Below are 20,683 nucleotides of genomic sequence, written 5' to 3'. Positions count from 1 at the left end.
CTTCACATTTGCATAGTATGTATATATCACTTACAAGATCCTCATGGCAGAAACTTTTCACTGACTCTTTTCTGGCAAAGCTCCAGGCACATGTGTGATGCTCTATAAAAAGCAGCAGTGCCTACAAGTGAGAGGTCCTTTTCTTGGAAGGTCCAAGTGCAGAAAACTTTCGGAGTCAATTCTTTCTAGTGCCCTGCTCGCCAGCCCTGACATCACCTGAGAGCCATTGGCCGGAGACAGAACTAAAGCAGGCTAAAGCTGGTCTGATCCCTCCAGCAGATCCACCTGGTGATGAGCCAGCTGAAGTGGAGAAATTACAAAGCTGATTTAAAGCCACCTTCCTCCACACTGCCCCTGCACCTACACTTACATGAAGTAACCTTTCTGTTGACAGTTAAATTGTTGTATCTTCTTTTATCATTGTCCTGTAGCAATAAGGAGCATCATGTCGTCTCAGCATGATTTTTTTCTTGATGCAGTAAGAGGTACCTGTGTTTTGCATCTGAGTCACACTTCCAGTGCTACTTATCAGGATGTGAACATACCTAGTGATAATGTAGCACTAATTTTATCTTCCTTTGCAGCCTGATTAATACATGCCGTTGTCAAAGTTAGGAATTCTGTTCGTTACCTTCATTAACAGTCTAGGCGCACAGTGATGTACTGTTCCTCAGTCAGCTCAGAGGGAAATCAAACCCAAAGGATGAGGCTTTGCCATATATATTCCCTGAGAAACCCACCAATTTTAATAGGGTTAGAGCCCATAGTGTTGCATTCATGCCTGTAGACAAAATATTTATCTGCTGTCACTATTCGTGATTATTTCAGCATGCGATGAAGAGAGACATGGCTGGCCTGAAATTCCTGACATTTTATAGAAGGTAACTGTAAATTGAGTACACTTGCTATGGTGGAGGAATCTACAATTATTTCCAAGAATGGAGAGAAAATGACTATAGATTTAACAAATGAAAGTCCTTCATAAATAAGATAAGGTAGCACAGCAATGATATCCTCTGGGCTTTACATGATGTTTAATTACTGGACAGCTGGAGGGATTAGTGCTTGTGCATTATGCCCTGGCTCTCAGAAATTAAACATGTACAGCTGCCACTTTATCACTGCTTAAAGTATTAGAGCTCCTTCGAAAGCAATAGTAATTGCAGAAAAATCCCCATTGTTATTCAGGAAAAATCTCAGCCCGTGATCATATTTGTCCTGAGTTCCTTCAGAACAGAACAGCAAGAAAAATGAGATTGGTGGTTACCTTTAATTGCATTCTTACAGGAAAAATGAAGGTGGTTGCATTTTTAATATATTGGATGCTTGTTGTAATTAAATGTAAAATACTGAACTCAGGTTAGAGGTAAGATAGTCAAGAATTAAACCTTAAAGCCATGGCCTAAGCTGTGCCAGGGTTCTACCTGCAGAAGGTTAGGGCAAAACGGCTTTTTTTCCCTGCTGCTGTCTCTTGAGCTTAGGTTTAGAAAAGAACAGACGTGTAACATTCTGTGAAAGTAGTTTCCCGGTCCTGAGCGGTGCCTCGCTCACCCCAGCAGGCACTGGTGGTGGCCTCTGCACATTTGCTCTGTGCTGATCCCTCAGGTACAGATAAATTGTCTGTATCACTATGTTCCATGAATAATTCATTCTTTAAAGCGTAATAGACAAAAACACAATATGAAAACAAGACAAATTAGAATTTGGTACTTTTACAATGTTTTCCCTGAAGGTGCACTAGGAAAAAAAGAATAGAGGCAAAGAACACACTGCAAGCATGCTCACACACAAACACACACGCGAGTCCTACACACCTCAAATGATAATTTTAGTGGTATGAAAGAACTGCTTTTATACAAAGATTTGTGGATAATTAGAACAAAAACCTAATACTGCTGGACTGCGTGTGACCTGTGCACACACACAAAATGTCCTGCTGCTGTTTCTGTACTTTAGCTGGAGAAGTTGTCTTTGATTCTTCTTTCCAGTCTCACGTGTTGTACTGTCAGAGGAGCAAAAATTGGCCTTTAGTTATGTTTGTCTTCTGGGCAGTCTGTCTTTCAACAGTTAGAGCTCTTGGAGTTGAAATAGCCAAGAAATTGCATCTCTTATTGCCAAATACAATTGTGTTTCATGTCCCTGAAGTGCTTTCTTCATAAGAATGGAGCTATATTCAGCTATATTCTGAGCCTATTCATCCAAAAAGCAAGAATCTATTAGTTTTATTAAGGGAAAATCTTCTGTAGCTGTCAGTGCCAATGATCATGCTACGATGGCAGATATGCGGGTAGGAGTTCCATCCTTCAGTGGCCATGAGTACATATGCGTTACGCTAATTAACGGGTGCTTAACAGTTATGCTTCCTGAGCATATGATCTGAAGACTGGATTAAAATCAGTTAGCTTGAACTCAGTACAGTCCTACGCAGGAGAGGACCATGTAGTGTTTGATGCAAAACCAAAGAAAAGCTGTTTTATGAGTCATGTTAATGGATAAAACAACGTCTGAAAATTATCTTAGTGGCTGAAATACACTGGTTTTGTACAGAGGAAGATAAAATGGTTGGATTAACTTTGCTTATATCTTGCAAACAAATTTTTTTATTTGATGAAATAGAACTGGGATGGTTTAGCTCACAATAAAATGCACTTCAATACGCTTCTTTTTTCCAAAAAGTTGAAAGTAATTGCTCATGTTGTACAATTGATTCTTCATCTCAGCCCAAATCAAACAAAGCATTCCCTTCTATTTCAAAGCCGTAGAAACTGAAGGGCAAGCCCTAATGCCGTAGAAGTCTCACTATTATTACGAGAGTGCAGTTAGCACACGACCCTTACACTTTTAATTGCAGTGAGTGTCACTCAGTGCTTAAATTTTCCATTTGAGTAGAAAATCTAAGACATTTTTTTCTAAAAACAACTGCCATTGTTTTGTGGGATTGTGGGTACATTATGTGTGTACGTTGTTTCCATTAAATAATAGCTGTGCCCCCCTAATATCACATCACTGAAAAGAATTGGGAACTGGTTGTTTCCTGAAAAGTCTGTTAATCTCTCCCCCTCCCGAAACCATCGCAGTGGTCTTGTCTTTATAGGCTTGGTCAATACGGTATGTGCTTCATAACCTTGAATCTGGCTACACTGAATTCTAGCAGTTGTCTCGTAGTCTAGGTGCTTCTTTTTTAAGGTACTTTTCCCTTCAGATCAGTTGCCTTGCAGACTCTTTTGTTTCAAAAGCATCTTTTTAATTGTTATTGCACCTACATTCAAACTCATTTTGGATCTCTGTTCCTGGAGGAATGTGAGAGACAGTTGGGTAAACTGGGGGTGTGAGATGTGACAGCTCTCGGTGTTTTCCTGGTTTTGTCTGTGCTCCAGAAGAGTTAATAGTGCCATGTTCCACATGCAGTGAATATTTAAGTCTAATAGTGAAGCAAACTGCAGTAAGAAGAAATATCTCCTCTTACAAAGAATTCCCATCAAGCAAAGTAAATTAGTGGAAATGGAGATTTTATGGGGCAGTGACCTCATTGCTTGCAACGTGAGCACTGCTTTGTCCCTCATTACTCAGCTGAGTTAAACCCCGTGAGCCCTCGGCTGCTGTAGCTGCCAGATTATCGTGCTGAAGCCAGGCTTTTCTCTCTGCCTTACCTGTTTGGCCCATTGGTTCAGAAACGTCTCCTGAGGGTGGCCAATACGGCTTTTCTTCATTTTTCACACATAGGCCTGCGCAGCAATTCCATCAACGAAGAATTCTACCTAAGAATTCAGATATTTTTATTTCTCGCGAGTGCTTTTGAAGTGTGCACAGTTTTTGTGACGCAAGGGTGGCTGCACAAGCATTAGCAGTGCGTGTAGCTTTGAAGTGTCAGTTGCTGCTCACTTGTTCCTTATCTGCGTTCAATAAAGATAAGTATTGTAGATTGTTACAAACCTCTAGATTTCCCTTCTCAGTTACGGCAGTGTAAAAGACTCAATTGATTCTGGTGGAACGGTTCAGTTTTCCAACTGGTTGAACTGGTGCCATCCCTGTGCTTGGGAACGTGTGGCTAAGGAGGAAGTGGCAGCCCAGTGACATAGCTGTGGACTGACAGACGTAGGTTTGAATTCCTCGCCTTTCCCAGCCAGAAAAAAAACAGTGCTTGCCAATTTTCGGAAAATAAAACAAATTGTGCTGTCACTTGCCGATGTGACTGAAGTGTAGCTTTTAAGATTCTGATGAAGTCTCTTTCCTGAGCTGGACGTAAGAACCCAGAAAGTGATGGAGAAGACAAGCAGGTATATAATAAGGCAGTTTGTGTCTCTATTAGCAGATGAGCACAGGGTGGAAGTCTGCCCAACGGATGGAAGGTAAGATCGATGGAGGAGGCTTTTCCTGGCAAAGCCTCTGTGCTTTAAACTCTGCAATGGCAAAATTAACTCCGGGTCACACAGCAAGGTCTGTGCAGGCAGTTCTCATAACCACAGGGGATCCTGCTGAATCCAAGAGGTCTGTGTATGCAGTAAAATGAGGTTGTTGTGTACTGTCACAGGATCACGGCCCTGTCCGGTAATGCTCTGTTCTGATTGCTGAAAAAACATTTATATATTCCTTAGAATTATGGAGTTTGTGTGATAATGTTAGAGCAGCTGTTAGTTTCATGGATATTATCAGCTGTTTCTGAGGGATTTGCCAAATTACTGTAATTTGTAAAATTGCCATTTTAATAAGCAAGTCATGTCTGAGAGAATAGGAGTGAGCGTGTCCCATACAGGTTCCAATTTTCAAAGTCAGAAAAGAAACCCACAAAACACAACCCCACATATTTTTTTTTTCAAATTAAATTTTGGCTAGTACCAAACATCTCCAGTCTGATTCAACTGATTATATTCCAAACAGAATATAATAGAGTAGTGATGGGTCTTTATTCCCACAAGATCCCATTGGGGTGTCTTGGATTTTAGCAAAAAGCTGCACAATGTTACCTTAGGCATTCTTTTCTCCCAAGTTGCTTTATTTTACCCCTAAACCCTCTACACTGGACTCACTTGTTTGTATTTTGAGGTCATTTTTAGTCATTTAACCAGAAGAACCTGTGATCCTAGTACAAAGTGAAGTTGAGGAGAATGCAAGTATGAGTTCGCCGCCTTATTGCACATAGGTAAGATTAAAGACAGGGAAGAAATTCAGAGCGTGTAAACCTTTTGTACCTAAGCTGCTTCTCTCCATAAATTGTGGGGTCTTAATTAATTCTATTTTCAGAAAATTAAACCACTTTGAATGAATATATGATTCTCAGGAAATACATTCTAAGTCAGTAAATACATTTTTGAACCAACTATTATTTATCAGCAGGGGCTTTGGCATCTGGTTGCTCCATTATAATTAAGTAATACTATGCAAATACTGCTGCAGAGAATGGAAAAATAAGTCATTTGTGTTTGAGGGGAGCAGTGTGGCAAAGGCAGGGAATGCATGCAAATATTAATTTGCAAGAGTGCGTGAAATGGCTCCCTAGCTACATTAGTGGTTTGAACAATATCAGGAATTACTATTCCTTCTGCAGTCTTCGTCTATATGGGCTTTTCGGTATCAATCACCATAGCAACCACCACCGTTAGTAGTGAGACTGCAATTCAGCTGCATTATTCCCTCCATGGGAGGGCTGTCATTTTTTCAGAGCAATGCGCTTCAAGGTCATCTTCATTTACCTCCATCTCTTTGCTGCCCTTCCTGGAGGGCAGCTTTCCGTGGGAAACTTGTCCTTCCGGGCATGAATCTGTGCTCTAAAGACTGGCGTTTGACCAATGATCTGTATGAAATATTCAGATATTTGGTAAGCACACCAATTGTCTGCAGACAAAACAAATAATTTAGATACAATTAAACCTGAAAATAAGTACTAGTTAAACAAAACTAACATGATGACAGCATTGGTAACTGGCCTGGGAGTTCCAACTTAATTTAGCCTATCTGAATTTTGGCCTCATTATACATAGTCCAGCTCAAAAATTAATTTATGTGGGCTCTGGTAGCTGGGTTTGCACTTTGAGCAGAATACCTGGGCAGATGGAGCACAGGCGTTCTGCTCCTGCAACCATGTGGAGCTCAGATCCTAAACCTCAGCTTAGGAGAGTTTCTGAAGTCCACCAGCCAGTGTTGAAGTGACAGCGGATCTCTCCCTCCCCAATGCAAATCATCCTTTGCCTTCTTTAGAAGATCTAATATCAGATTTAAGCAAACAAGAAAATTTGAGTCACGCTATTTACTTTGGGGAGGGTGTCAGAAAAATGCAGTGTAATAATTCGTCTTATTTTCTTATCTTCAGCATCAGTAATTGCTGTTATCCACTTTACCACAAATTTTACCAAATAATTATATTTTTTTAAGCCATTCATGTAATTTCAAGTGGAACTGACTTTTTTGGGGGAAAGAGATGAATTAAATATCTGACTCTTACTGAAAAGCTAGAAAATGTTTAATTAAAGATTAGCAGTGGCAGCAGTTATAGTACATTGTACATAATTCCCAGCTCCTATTAATGATGGATATCCTGTTTATTTCATATTTTGAGTTTCATCCAGATTTGAGGAGCCATGCTTGGTAGAGATGTCCATTGTAGAAACATTGTTATATAGAGGTATATATTTTTTGAAATTACAGTTCTTAGAGAGCGCTCTGTATCTTTAGAGCATTCTGCTTTTCTCTCTAAGCACTTAAAAGCATGTGGTAGAATTATCTTATATTTTTGGTGCAGCGCCTGAGCTAAGATTGTCCCTGCTGCACCAGACTACTCACTGAAGCCTCTGGTTAAATCCTGGCTCCAGGCAGAAGGGAAGCAGCCAGTCCTGAAACACTAACTCCACAACTGCCTTCTATCTCTTTCTTTTTTTAAGAACTTCCTCGATCCAATAACTGCTGCTGCTCCACTTTCCTCAAAAGATGTGGCAAGATTGCAGCTGGAGGCAGCGAGGCAAAAACTGTCACAGTTGTCTGCTGTGCACTGGTATATAGTACAAGGCAGAAATTAATGCAGAACAGCTCTGGTATTTATTGTCTATAGGCCAAAGCACATGTACGCTATCATTTACATGTGATATTTTGCTTCCTAAAACTGTGAGGAACCTTAACAGATTACAGTACTCTACAGCACTGCTTTTGTAATTATTCTTGTTTATTGCTTTGAAGCCTGTTGGTTAAACGCTACTTCTTGACAAACATTTCCAAGATTTCTACTGGGATCACTTCATATTTGAAGTAGGTTTTGTCCCTTAGAGTACAACATTTATTAATTTCTTTGGCACTAAGGAAAGCAAGCTAGTATTTGTTTCCTTTGTTTTGCACAAATAAGCTTACAGTAGGACAGGTAGCAAAATTGGAGAATGCAAACAAATTACTCGAGCCAAAGAAGAAATACCCCAGCGATCATTTAATTACTATTCACACATTTTCTATTTAAATGCTCTGGAGGCAGTGAAATGCTGCAGTGATGGGACTACCCAGGTACCCTGACAGATTTATGAAAGGAGACGTGAAGTAAACTGTCCCTGGGACTTTACTTCCTCATCCTCATCTCTCCAGGTGCTGTGTAAGATAATTTGTACTGCTACTTTTTATTAGGTTCTTCAAACCAGCACCAAACCACGCAGCAGGGACCCCGAAGAGCACGAGTGTGCTGGCTCTTGCCTGGGTACAGAGGGACTGTAAGCAGCTTTTCTCCTCTGTTGCCTGTTTGTGCCAGAGCAAGTCCCCGAGTGGCTGGAAGCTGCAGACTTTTCTTTATCCTGGCATGCCCTGCGGATTTTAGCTGTCAGAGAGGATAATGGAAGGGTGAGAGGAATTGGGACGTTATCTGCCTTCCCGTGGCCAGCAGGAGAGCCAGCTGCACACGGAGATGGAGGTCTCTGTTGGAGGCATGTGTGACCCAGAAGGACCTGTCCCATTTGAGCTGGCCTGAAGATGGTCATTAGGTCAGTAAATGAAGAAAAGGGCATTTTTATCTCTTGAGTTCACCAGGAGGTGTGCAGAGCAGCCTTCTATAGTGAGGGACCACATGCTCCCATTTGGCACTGCCACTGATTGCTACCACATGCACTGCAGTGTCCCCTGTGACAGCTCTGGTGGCTGTCCAGCAGTCTCCTTGTCGTGGCATGCTGGTTGCAGCCCATCAGTCTTATTGGTTGTCCCAACAGTGTATGGCTGCTGTAATTGCAGGCAGGAAGACCTGAGCACAAAGAGCTGCTCTTCTACCTCCTAGGCCTTGTCCCAGTGCAGGTGGTACCATCAGGGCTGGTGCCAGTGTCCCTGGCTTTAGCGGCATGAGTGAGTTGCAGAGGTTGATCCCCACCTAAGGACTGTGGTGGTGGGAAGGGGGAGTTAGCAACAGCCCGACTGCTGTGCTTGTTCAGTGGAGGGAGAACATGCAGTCTCTCGTGCTGTCATCACACTAAATTTAATTTTTAAAAAGAAATAAAATAATCATGACCATGCAATTTTTCTAGCTAGTAATTCACAGGCTTCACTGAGAAAGTCCTCATGAGAGGTTACAAAAGCTGAACTGCTTCTATTTTCTGGCTGCGATTATCCATAATTTTATAACTGTAGTGGGATTTGTAGGTGCAGAGGAGGAGCTTTTGTGCAAACTTTCATTGTGTGTATCCCACACATATGTTTATCAGTCGCTAATTTGCCAATGCAGCAGATTTCTGAAGGGGAAATGCGTACAGACAGAAGGAGGGGTGGAGGTGGGACCAGGAAAACAACGGGGGGAAAAGGATGGGCTCGTTACAGTTGGGGGAAAGGAAATTAATGCACATTTGGAGTGTGCAAATCATTACAACCTTGCTCAAAAATTAGGGATCAAAGGACTATGCACAACTTTGCTCACTGATCAGTTTCTGAGATTCATCAAAATAATGCCAGAAAAGCAATTTCCTCCTCTTAGCCTTGACCTGTTACAGAAACCGTACATAGCCCTAGAAATATTCCTGTTTCTCACTTCCTTTTTTAAATAGATTGGTAAGATTGTAACTGTTACCTTAAATTTCCACTTGGCAGTTCCATATTATGCATCATCTGAAAAGAGTGTTAGGTTATTTGGCTGTGTACTGATCAGTAGAGTTATTAAATTATTTTATTTCTAGTTATGGGATAAGGATAGAAAAGTATGCTCAGTGGAGAAGAAGAGCAGAATTTGGGTGAAAACCAGAGCATTTTAATGGTCTCAATTCTGCTGTGCAAGAGGGTGTTTTTAGATGCTTCTCCATCAGACTGTGCTCATATTTCAGGTCCTTATGAGAGGTATTCAGCTCCTAGTATCAGTTGTCTGATCTCAGTTCCCTCTGTTTGGAGAGGAGCAATATCAGCCCCTCCAAGGGTGAGGGTGTCAGGAGTTGCCTGTTAAGGGCATCTCTCTATATCCAAAATACCCTGCTGAGTACAGAAGGAGCCCGAGCAACCTGCCTGGACCGGGTGATACTTTGGTGTCTAACACTGGGTGCTCCTTTGGTGACCACACTCTGTTGCATTTAATTACTGCTGTCAAATTGGGCACAGAGCAAAGCGCAGCTGAGATTCTCTTTAACGTTTATCCCTGTTGGAGGGAGCTTGGGTCGTAGCCAGTGCATGGTAATATTGCAGCAAGGCAGGCAAACCTCTTTCTCTTCTAATTAGTCAGCTTGCTACTCTGATATACAGAGTAACATCTGGAAATCTGGGACTAAATAGGGCAGAGCACTGGGCGGGAGGGGAGCAGTATATATATTGTCCTGCTCTGATGTAAAACTACAGGCTGCTTAGTTTAACAGACAGAGCCCATCAAGTTTGCAAGCTAGAATGCAAATAGATATCTGTGCACAAGTGAACATGTTCTTAATTACTAGATAAATAGAGTTTCATTCCCAGGTATAAAACAGACATAAGAAAACCACTGGGTTTCTGTCATTGGCTGAAAGCTGGGATATGACAACTCCTTTACAGAGATTCTGCTGCTGTCCAGATGCACTTGCCATCACAGTGTTCGGTACCACCTGAACTGTGTGGTTTATCATAGGGGCTCTGCAGATATGACAGTAAATAGTTCTGCTTCTGAAGACAAAAAGACACCCCTCTAGGTGCAATGTTTAAAAAATATATATATATTGTAATTTATTTGTATATATTTATTGTACTTGTAATTTATCAAAGCCATAACTTTCCTGTAGATGACTGATACTGCAGAAGCAGAATTCTTTTTTAAGTAACTACCTAAAAATACTTCTGGAGAATTTCTTCCAGGGTTTTGGTTCCCCCACACCTTGATGAAATAAAGTGATTGTGAACTGCACATTGTTGGGAGTACCTGAAAGTTTAATTTGATCGGGCTTCTCTGCTTCAGCTGTCCATTAGGCTTGCAGAGGAGAGTGCTCCACTCAGCTTCCTATCTGACAAACGCCTCATTTGTATGTTAATGTTGAGTTGTGATTTCCAGGGAAGGCATTCAGTGTGTTGTAAAGGGCCTTACTGGCAGATTGCAGTTAAATTGATGCTCGACTCACTAAATATTTACCCTACACATCCCACTTAATATGTCCAAAACCAGGCACACTGTGAAATCCTGAAACCTGATTCTGTGCTTGTGAAAGTCAGGAAGCTGGTAATGTCAGTGCAGAGCAAAGCGAAGCACAGTGCGAGTCCACCAGTGCGTGCTAGCTCACCTCCAGCCCTCCCTGCAGCCTCCCCGCTCCTTCCTTGCTGTCACCCCAAAACCCGGGCTCGCCTGGCCACTCCTGCCTGGACACCAGGGCAGCGTTGCAGCTGGCCCCCTGCTTTTCCTACCTGCAGTTCTCGCAGCCCTGCTGCCCCTTCTTCAGGGCTGCCCATGGCCCACAGAGGATGCATCCTGTGGCACAGCTGGGGAGACAACCACTGCGTCTTCACCTGCTCCTTGCCATGTAGTTTACCATTGGGAAAAATGTTTTGGGTTAGGACAGCCAAGATAATACTTTTGTGCCCTCTCCCTGTCTCTGACATTCCTAATGTGCTAAGCTGGCACAGTGGTGAGGGGTGGGTTGGAGACCTCACAGCTCACCTGTTTGTTTTTATTCCCAAGCCTGTTCTCCCAATGAGTTCCAGTGCAGTAACAAGTCCTGCATCTCCATCATCTTCGTGTGTGACGGTGACAATGACTGCGGGGATGGCAGCGATGAAAAAAAATGCTCCCCTCTGACCTGCAACCCCAACGAGTTCCAGTGCAACAACAGCGTGTGCATCCCAGACCTGTGGGTCTGCGATAACCAGCCGGACTGTGAGGATCAGTCGGACGAGTCCGTAGAGAAGTGTGGCTACGATGCCAAGGCCCTCAATACCTGCGCGGCTCACGAGTTCCAGTGCGGCAACGGTGAATGCATCCACCTGAACTGGAAGTGTGACGGGGACGAAGACTGCAAGGACAAGTCTGATGAGCAGGATTGCCGTGAGTGTCTGCAGGGCCAGGGCAGGGCTGAGGGCTCTTTTTTGTTGGGGAGAGGGGCCAGAAGGCTGCTGTGGGCTGTGTTTTAAGGCAAGTCTTTGATGTCTATGCAGCAACTGTGTGCCTGACAAGGAGTATTTGTTTCCCAAATGGCTTGGCTGGGTGCCCAACCCAGCAGGGTCAGGTATATTCCAGACTCCTTTTATGCTTTTTCCTTGAGGATTCAGAGAGGAGGTGCAAGAGCTGTTGGATGGTACCGTGTCTCAGAAGAGATCTGTTTCACTAGAAAGACAAGGAATGGAAAATGGGAAAAATGTTCAAAGCCCTGAGGCTGCGTGGAGGGGTCACAGCCTGGAGGTTAGAAGCTGCAATGCTAAAGGGAATACATGATCAGCAGAAAAAAAATAATTAGTTTTCTGCCTCTGAAGTTAGAGTATACTGAACAAGGCAGTCAAGAGCAGCACCTCTGAAGAATCCAGTTTGAAATGCACTTTGAGCTTGGCTTGATAAAGGCACAGAGCTAATAAATAATGGATTTCTTTTCAGCTGGCTTTATGCATTTAACATGGTGTTGTTGGTATGTGTGGTGTTTTGAATGTCTCATCTGTTTTTAGCCACTAAACTGTTCAAGCTGGTCACTTACCTGCGGAAGGAGAGACAGACAAGAAAATAAGAGCAAAATGTTTTGCTAAAATATTTATAATCACAAGATTGAAATAAAATAAAATATTTACATAGCTGTATATATTTAGCAGCTCTGACATTGGGCCACCTCTGGGGAGGAAGGCAGCAACCAGCTGCAGAAACTAGACATTTTTGCAAAGGTACCTAAGAAAATTTACCGCTTTTACCGGGACCATCTTTTCATAGATGTGACAACACTGGGCCCAGGCCAGTGACCTCAGAGCAGCTGTGTGGGAGAGCCTTTCAAGGAAGAGGGGATCAGACTCTTTCCCAGACAGGGAGAGGCAGATGTAAATTCAGTGGCTTCTTTAGCAAAAGGAGGAGGGTATAGTAAGTCCTGGACACCACTGTTTACACTGCAGGAGAGCAGGGGGATGAGCCACAGGTAACCGTAGAGCTGCTGTGCCTTTGAAAGGGACTCTTTTAAAGAAGAGGTGAGAACAGAGTAGGAGAAGCCAAATATGTTTTGTTAGGAGGAGAGCAGCTTTGACTGCTGGGTACAAGGATATCATCCCTGTCAACCCCCTTCTGAGTAGGGATGGAGTAGGTAGGATGTCTCTTCCTTCATCTCAAAGAATGTGATACAGGAGCTGACAGAGCTCTTGGGCAGCAGGTATGCAGGCAGTACTTCCAGGGTCTGCCGTGCTGTCAGCACAGCCCCTGGCGGGCAGCATCGCAGGCACAGTGGAGTCAGGAGACAAAGGTGGTTCCTGGCATCCGCTTCAGTATGAAGTGACAGTAAAAGAAAGCCAGGCAGGAGCATGTCCACTGGGGACATGCACCACTAGCTGGGGCAGCCTGTGTGATTTGGTGCCTGTTTCCACTCTGAGACTTCCTGCAGACAGTCCTGTATTTGCATCCCTTCTGAATCAGGAAGCAGTGGCTACGCCTGTGTTACAAACATGGGTGAAGAACTGGGTGCTTCCGGCAAAAGAACTTAACCTCTGTCCCACAGGGTGCATTCCCTGAAGTGGCAATGACCTGGCAGGGTGGCTGAGTTTAGCCAACACAGGAGAGAGAAAAATGAGCTCCGTTCTATTTCCAAGTGATGAAAAAAAGAGGGGAGCAGCTTACAGATGGTGCTTTCTGGTGAAATGTCCCTAAAGTGGGATTTCAAGCCCTGTTGTTCAACTTCAATTTTTTTAAGTCTTTTACAAGGCCCATTTGCTTTGACTGTTTGCTGAGTGAGAGGAGTGGGACTGTGCCCCTGTACCTTGCTGAGGCAGTGGGAGCACTCTGTTCCCCAGCTTATTTCCTTGACCTGACAGACACCAGCAATTTCCAGCTGAGCTCGGACTGCCGAAACGTGAGGCCCAAAAGGAGTGCGGCTCTGACAGCATCCCTCGGCTATAGAGCAGCTTTGCCAGGTAGCACCTCCAGGTACGCCAAGGGCAGCCTGCCTGGGGCAGAGGAGGCAGCTGGACACCTCTGCAGCACAGCACAGTGCTGACAACCAGTGGAGGAAGGAGGAAATGTGGCAGAAGTGACTTGAGGCGATTATATCCCTGACTAGTGGAGATTTAGCACCCGAGGTTTTTTCCCAGTAAGTCTCAGCACAGCACAGTGTGCAGCTTATCTGCCCGGGAGAAATGAGTGTGCGAGCGGCTTCTGCTACCTTCAGTCCTGTGGGGCAGGAAACAGGGGGATTTGAAGCCCCATGTTTTAGCTACTGCAGTGCTCCTCTGGTTCTCCCCTTTACACCCCTGCAAACTGGGAATCGCCCCAGTGCCACAGAGGTGGCTAAGCCTGCTGCTGTTTACACCACGGGAGGGGAATCTCTAAGGCCACAGCCAGGAGAAGACTTGTGGCACTGAGTGCTCGTGTAGCTGATGGGTCATCTGGGTCAGAATCAAATCTAATGTTGCTTCCCCATCCCAAATGCAGATGTTGCTTGGGTGCACATGCCTGCGGTAAGACAGTGACATTTGAGAGCTCTGGAAACACAACATCACTGTTCATCTGTTGGACTGGACGGTTTAGGGATTGACCTTTATTATTTTCCTCTCCAGAAATTGTCTGAGATCAGTATGGCGTGGCATGCAGGGAGTTACAGGTGTGTGACACCACTCCGTCCCCTTAGCAACAGGGATGGCACAAGTACCGCTAGGTTTGACTTGATTAAAACTGCAGATACCAGCACTATATCTTCTCTTGCAAATGGGAATCATGTAGGGTAGGGTTTGCGTTGTATAAAATAGAGAGATGGGAGCTAATGCTTTAAAAAAATGTCACAAGGCCATCACCAGTCATTCATTATAATCATTTTGGGGGGATAAATGAGTAGAGCAGAAATGGAGGGTGACAATTGGTGAACAGGTTTTGGCAGCGAGACAGAAAATAAATAGGAGGGAATGAGTAATTTCAGGAAGGCTGAGTGATAACATTGAGCTGTTGGGTTTTTTTCCCCAGCATATATATTCAAATATGTATATATATTTATAAAATGAACATTAGGTTAGATTTATTAGTCTCCAAATCTGGAACGGTTATATTTTAAAATGTCCTTTGCAACTTGCATTAGGGCATCCAGGAGGGAGAATGAATAATGCTTACAACTGATGGCCAGAAAACAGGTCCCTTGAGACCTGACCTCCCACTTTTGTGCCTCTGTCTCCCCATCTATAAAATGGGATTGATGCGTTTTGCAAATTCTGGGGTTTTCTTGAGATTAAGTTAATTTGAGGGAAGAAAAAACAACAAGCAGAAGACAGAAGAAACACAAGCTCTGACTTGGAATCTGGACTGTATCTGTTGAATTTGAGCAGTACAGCTTTGTGCAAATGGGAAGTGGGTCTGTTTGATGCCTGTTAATTTAGCAGGGCTTTGGGAAATTGTTTTGTATTTGATTTGCAGAGCAGAGGAGATGACTATAAAACTGCTGAGATTTCACTGATTTAAACCTCCCCAAAATAGCACAGCAATTTTCTGAGCGTCTTGTGCAAATAAAGACCACAGCTCTTCCCTCTCCTTGGGATGTTGCTCTGCTTTGGGAATGGTGACCTGATGGTGACCTGCTGTCAAGTCTGCCAGTGGTGCTGAGATGGGTTTGTGTCCTGGCTTCAGGATAACAAATTTCCTGGCCCTCTCCCCTCAAGCTTATGCTCTCCAGGCCAGGTATAAGCATGGCATTCTCTCTCCTCCTACTGAAAAACGCACCAAAAGAGAAATGCTGTATGAACATCTTAATAACTTAATGATCAGTAAGAGTTGTTACTGTATCTCCTCTTTTTGGATGTCCATTAAGAGGCTCAGAGACTATTCCTCAAAGGTCTGAACTTCCACAGCACTGCTGGAGTGAGAAGTGAGCCAGGAAACCGTGCCTGGTCTCCAAACTTCTGTCTCTTCTTCTTGAAGCAAAAGCTTTGTGCAATGATGTTGTACAGTCCTACATCTGTGTTTTGCAGTCCTTGTAGCAACCAAGCTGGGAGCCCTGCTGTCATTTTGCTCAGTCTTGTGGTGCTTTTGCAACATTGTCTTTGCAGCTCCTGAAAAATTCCCCTTCATTTAAATTTGTTTTAGGATTAGAAACCCTTCTATTCTTAGCATCTAGCTATAACTGCTTTCTAGAAGAGCTTTGAAGATTACAACTGGGGACAATTAGTAGATTTTATAACGGCTGCCTTCCAAATCTGTAGCTGTTGCCATGCAGATTAACTTGATAAACCAGGGACCCATTTCTACTACAGGATAAGACAAGGCCCCTATTGGCTTTAATTACACGTAGCACTTTTGTGAGGGGTTGATACTTATAGTTAGAAGTGGAGGACCATCCTTTCTTGTCTCCACATCTAGAAGTTGCTACAGAAAAGGTGAAGTAACCTGCTTTTCATGCTGGGGGTGGTAAGGGCAAGGGAATTTTTGGCGGGACAGTAGGAAAAGCTTTACAGTGGCCAAGGTTTATCTTGGAAGGGGTTGGGATTGCCTGGGGAGAAGATGGTCTCTCGGGGCTTTCTCCAGGCAAGTGGTTGTACATGGCAGGAACTGTTCACAGAGAAGTGCCTCTGCCTCCCTGCAGGAGCTCAGTGCCCCTTGGAGACCTGTGGTCTGTGATTGTCCCAGACCACGGCTTCGTTTCTTCTCCTCCTTTATTTTTCTCCACTTAGAGCAGCAGTTCTCACACGCTTAGTTTGGAGCTGCTGTCCCAGATGTCCCACTGAGGTTTCCCATTTCTGTGCCTGGCTTTATTAGCTGAAATGTGGCGACAGCTGGTCCCATAACTGTGCTTATTGCTTGCGTTTTTTTTCTTGCTTTGCAGCTTTTTATGAATATAGTGCGTATGGCTTTTCTCTCCAAGGAGCAGTGCTATTTCCAAACTTTTCTCATGCGAATATTGTGTATTTCTGAAGGCAAGATTTCTCCTTTCCCCCACCAGCCCTGCAGTTGCGGCTTTTCCTGTCTCTTGTGCCCTTCACCAGCTGAAGATGCACTGGAGCTAAGTCCAGTGAAGCAGTCGTGAATCTGGATCCTGTATCCTGTGGGGTACAATCACCAATAATGCTGATCCTTTGTGCAATGAATACTTTATGGTATCGATGCAAGCTCACTTCCTGTTTATGGCTCTTCCTGCGTTATCTGAAAGTAGTAATTTTTGTATTAGAACCAGTTTGTCAAATTGTCAAGGAAGGTCTGCCACGTAGCTCTCCCCTCCCATGTGGTAACATCAGTGCTGACCTCCTCTTGCTATTCAGAGGCAGTGATTTTCTGCCATATGATACCAGGATGCAGTCAGCAAGATGGAAGGGCTAGAATCAAGAGCTCTCCAGGGTGCGCTGCCTTAATAGGATTTTAAGAAAACATCTGTAAGATGGGCCCCTCAGAAATTAGCTGCATAACATGTCCTGGGAACAAGGAGCCTGTTTTGCCAGTGAACTATGGGCTGCAGCCCTTGGCTGGCTAGTGAGTGCCTGTACCCTTTGGCAGTGTGAGTCTGGTCCCAGCTGGAGAGGTCTCTCACTTAGTGTCACCTTGGGGAGGGAGACATGACTGCTTTTAGTATGGTCATTGCAGCTGTCTGGTTTATGTTTTTCCCCAACTTTGGTGTTCATCAGATCTGTTTTGAGTCTGTAATAATCTGACCTGGGCAGATAAGCTTCAGGCTTGAAACCTGGCCTGGCACTGTGGAGACATTTTTGGACTGTAACCCCAAGAAACACCAGACCGCAGTGGAGAGGAGCTCTTCTGCCTTCCAGTGGTCTGTTAGCTCATGGGCTTTTAGTAACCCAAATGATGATGTTTGTGTTGTTAGCTTTGTCCCTAGTGTGACGACACTGGCTTTGGCAGAGAGAGTCAATACATGTCTCTTGCCCTTAACCTGAACATGTTTTGAAATAAATACTATTTTTTCTGAAGGAAGGAGAGCTGAGGAGCAGTTGCATTGCCTATCCAGTGTCACTCTGCACATCTGGTTGGAAAGCAGAGTGGTCTCTCACATAGACTGAGGACCCCGGCAGGGCTCCAGTGCTGACAGTTTTGCTGCCCACTTACTTTCTTGTGTCTCACCCAAGAAGCTTCACGGCCTGCACTGATTCTGTTTTGACTAGATCTGCTCATACGGGCTTTGGGGCTTTTTTCCCAAGGAGGTAGAGGGTGATCTGGGATGGCAGAGGGGCGCAGGGGGACAGTGGCTGAGTAGAAGCAGCCGATGCTCTGTGCTGTTTGCTGACAGAGGGTGCAAAACTCCAGCAGTGTCAGAGATACATGGCTAAAAGGTACCACACAAAAGGTTCAAGTCCTGTGTGGCTAATGCTTGAATGTGTTGTCTTAAAGCTCTGGTGACCTGCCGGCCGGATGAATTCCAGTGTGGCGATGGGACCTGTATCCACGGAGCAAAGCAGTGCGACAAGGTGCATGACTGTCCTGACAACAGTGATGAGGCAGGCTGCGTCCAAGGTAGGTACAGCCAGCTCTGCACTCCTCATGCTCTGTGCTGTAAGGCTGCAAGAGCTGCCTGGCCACTGGAAAGGGAAGAGGCCTGTGCTGCTCCTCTGGGCCGTGGCAGGCAGCTTCCTGCAGAGAGTTTTAAGCCGTTCTTGCAGCGGGGTTGCTTGGGAGAGATGATTGTGTTGACCAGGCAGACTGCATGTCATGAAAAGTTCCTTGCATGATACTCAGGCTTAATGTTCATTTGCTTAATCTCATCCTATTTCTGCTAATGACACCCTCTTGTAGCTTTATGTCAGGCTTTTTGTTGTCATGAGCCTCGTCTAACTTAGTTGCTTTCCTCTCTTGCCCGACACGACAGAGTCAGCATGTGAAAGTCCCAGCAAGTTTCAGTGTAAGAGTGGAGAGTGCATTGACGGAGGCAAAGTGTGCGATTCACATAGAGACTGCAGGGACTGGTCTGACGAGCCTCTGAAAGAATGTGGTACAGTACTTGCCTTCTACGTGTTGCTCCTGTTGTAACTGCTTCCCCTCTCCTCCATCTGGTGCTCACAGCTTTGAGTGTAACCACATGTAGCTGCTAATGCTATTTCTCACTCTGCTCCTCTTTCCTTGCCTTTATTCTCTCATCACCCTTCATATGAATATAATTAGTAGCCTCGTCTGATCATCTGCAAGTTTGAACTGTGCCCTTCTCAGCTCAGCTTTTATTCTTGGCGAGATGTATGAACTGAGCACGGGACTAGGAACCAGGAATTCCCCCTCACCCAGATACTGGTGTCTAACACAGCACAGACCAGTTTGTTTAGCCTCATTGCCTAAATTATCTTGGAATTGTAAGATGCAGATAACATCATAAAGATTTAGCATTGGGAACGTGCTTTGAAGGTGAAAATGTACAGAGTGGCAGCAATCACAGAGAGATGTCTTAAGCCATTTCTGGGTTTTACATGTTGTTGCCGCTTCCCTTAGAAGTGACAGCAGGTTGCTCTCTGCAGTGTCCCGCCAGCAGACAGGACGCTAGGGAGCATGAGCAAGGCACCCACCCATGCGGCTGGGTCTGCATTGGGGGTGTCAGAATCAGCAGAATGGACAGCCCAGGCCTGAGAGCGGTGCCGCTCTGCCAAGGGCAGCCCCCCTCTCACCTTTCCCACCGGGGATTGTGGACACCAACCCCAATCCGGAGCATCACTCAAACACGTTTAGGTTTTTTCCCCAGTGCAGAAATGTCTCAGCCAGACATCACGTTCCATGACATCATGGAGCTCAGTGCCAGTCTCTTCAATAACTCACAGTTAGGAAGAACTGTCAGTCTCTCCCCTATCAGACAGTGTGTGTGCATGCCTAGTGAGGATGCTCTTACCATGTCCTTTCAGTATGCCCTTGCTTTCTTCCACACTAATCCATGTCTCCCTGTCTTTCTGAGTGGATGTTGCAACTTGTCTGCCTGTGGAGGTCTCCCAAAAAAGCTGGCAGCCCAGTTTGTCTCAGGACACCAGGCAGTGGCACGGCACAGCTGGGCTTGGTGCTCAACCTCACGGTGGTGCTGTGGCTGACTCAGTGCAGTCCCAGGCTGGCAGTGGAGCGTCATTTGAGTTAGGAAGCTGAGCAGGGAACAGCCCCCAGAGGAAACGTGTTTCTTAAAGAGTGCAGAATGATGTGGATTGCTGTGAATGTAATGCCCACCCCCAAGTAATCCACGAAGAAGGCAGGAGGTGCAGGGCATGCTCCTCATCTTGGTGTGTCTGGCTGGCTGTGCGCTAGGCACTGCAATGCCCTCCGAGATTCCCCCAAAAAAGCACAGCGCAAGGCAGAACATCACTTGTCTGATTTTAGGCAGACAGTGAATACACCGCTGAAGTTTGGGTAATGGGCAGCAGCTGCTCAGCAGAAAGAGAGCAGGCAAACATCTCTGCCTGGCTCCTCCTCAGCTCCTATTGAGAAATGCGGCAAGTGAACCAGCACTCAATTTACAGTCCCTAAATCCATTCCACAAAGCACCTCTGAAACCAGGGGAATCATCTGAGCAAGGGCTTCCTTGTTAGTCAAAACAGCCTTTGTAGTATTTTGCAGAGAGCAGTTGTGCATGTTTATGACCCAATTTGCTAGAAGCCTGTGCAGGTATAGGAATAGGTGATACCCATTAATAAACATCATTGAACAGTGACAATAGACAATGTGAGTCTGTGGACACCTTCTTGGAGCCTAGCGAATGTGCTCTATTAATAATGTATTGATATCTGTATGTGTGTGTGATAAGAAGGTGAAAGCATCCCAGAGCTGAGATGGAGTTCCTTCTGGCATGATATTTTCCTAGTCTTACTGACTTAATGGGCTTGTGGTTGTTTTCATTGTCTTCCAAGAGCACTGGTTTAATGGCTCTGCTGTACTGCTCACCTGCAGTGTGCGAGGAAGCAAGAAGTAAAAGATAGATGAAAAATTTGCCTTTAAATTGCATTACAGATTGAAGCAAATCAGTTTTGTTTGTTCTAGTGAGCCCTCTATCCCTGAAATCCCACAGCTGCTGTTCAGCAGTCTTACTTAGGTAAGACTTTCTCTTCACCTTGCGTAGGTTAACTACAACAACAAGAGATGTTATTTCTGACAGGAAACCAGCTTTCCTCAACCTCTCCTTCAGTTCTAGTTACAAGGATCCATTTAGTCTGTTTTTCATTTCAGCACTTGAAAGCG

General features: G+C 44.7%; 1 protein-coding gene across 2 annotated transcripts in view; it reads left to right on the top strand.

Annotated features, from left to right (window-relative positions):
* Positions 1–20,683, top strand: part of LRP8 (LDL receptor related protein 8) — a 188,302-nt gene that overhangs the window by 151,989 nt on the left and 15,630 nt on the right. Inside the window, exons 5-7 of one of the 2 annotated variants that reach the window (XM_074152760.1) lie at positions 11,069–11,431; positions 17,879–18,001; positions 18,354–18,476. In XM_074152760.1, coding sequence (XP_074008861.1) covers positions 11,069–11,431; positions 17,879–18,001; positions 18,354–18,476 — 609 coding nt within the window. The remainder of the gene's footprint in view (positions 1–11,068; positions 11,432–17,878; positions 18,002–18,353; positions 18,477–20,683) is intronic. The other variant, XM_074152761.1, reaches the window with a different exon arrangement.

The sequence above is a fragment of the Numenius arquata genome, chromosome 8, assembly GCF_964106895.1.
Source record: "Numenius arquata chromosome 8, bNumArq3.hap1.1, whole genome shotgun sequence".
NCBI lineage: Eukaryota > Metazoa > Chordata > Aves > Charadriiformes > Scolopacidae > Numenius > Numenius arquata.
This window is presented reverse-complemented; position numbering and strand designations above follow the sequence as displayed.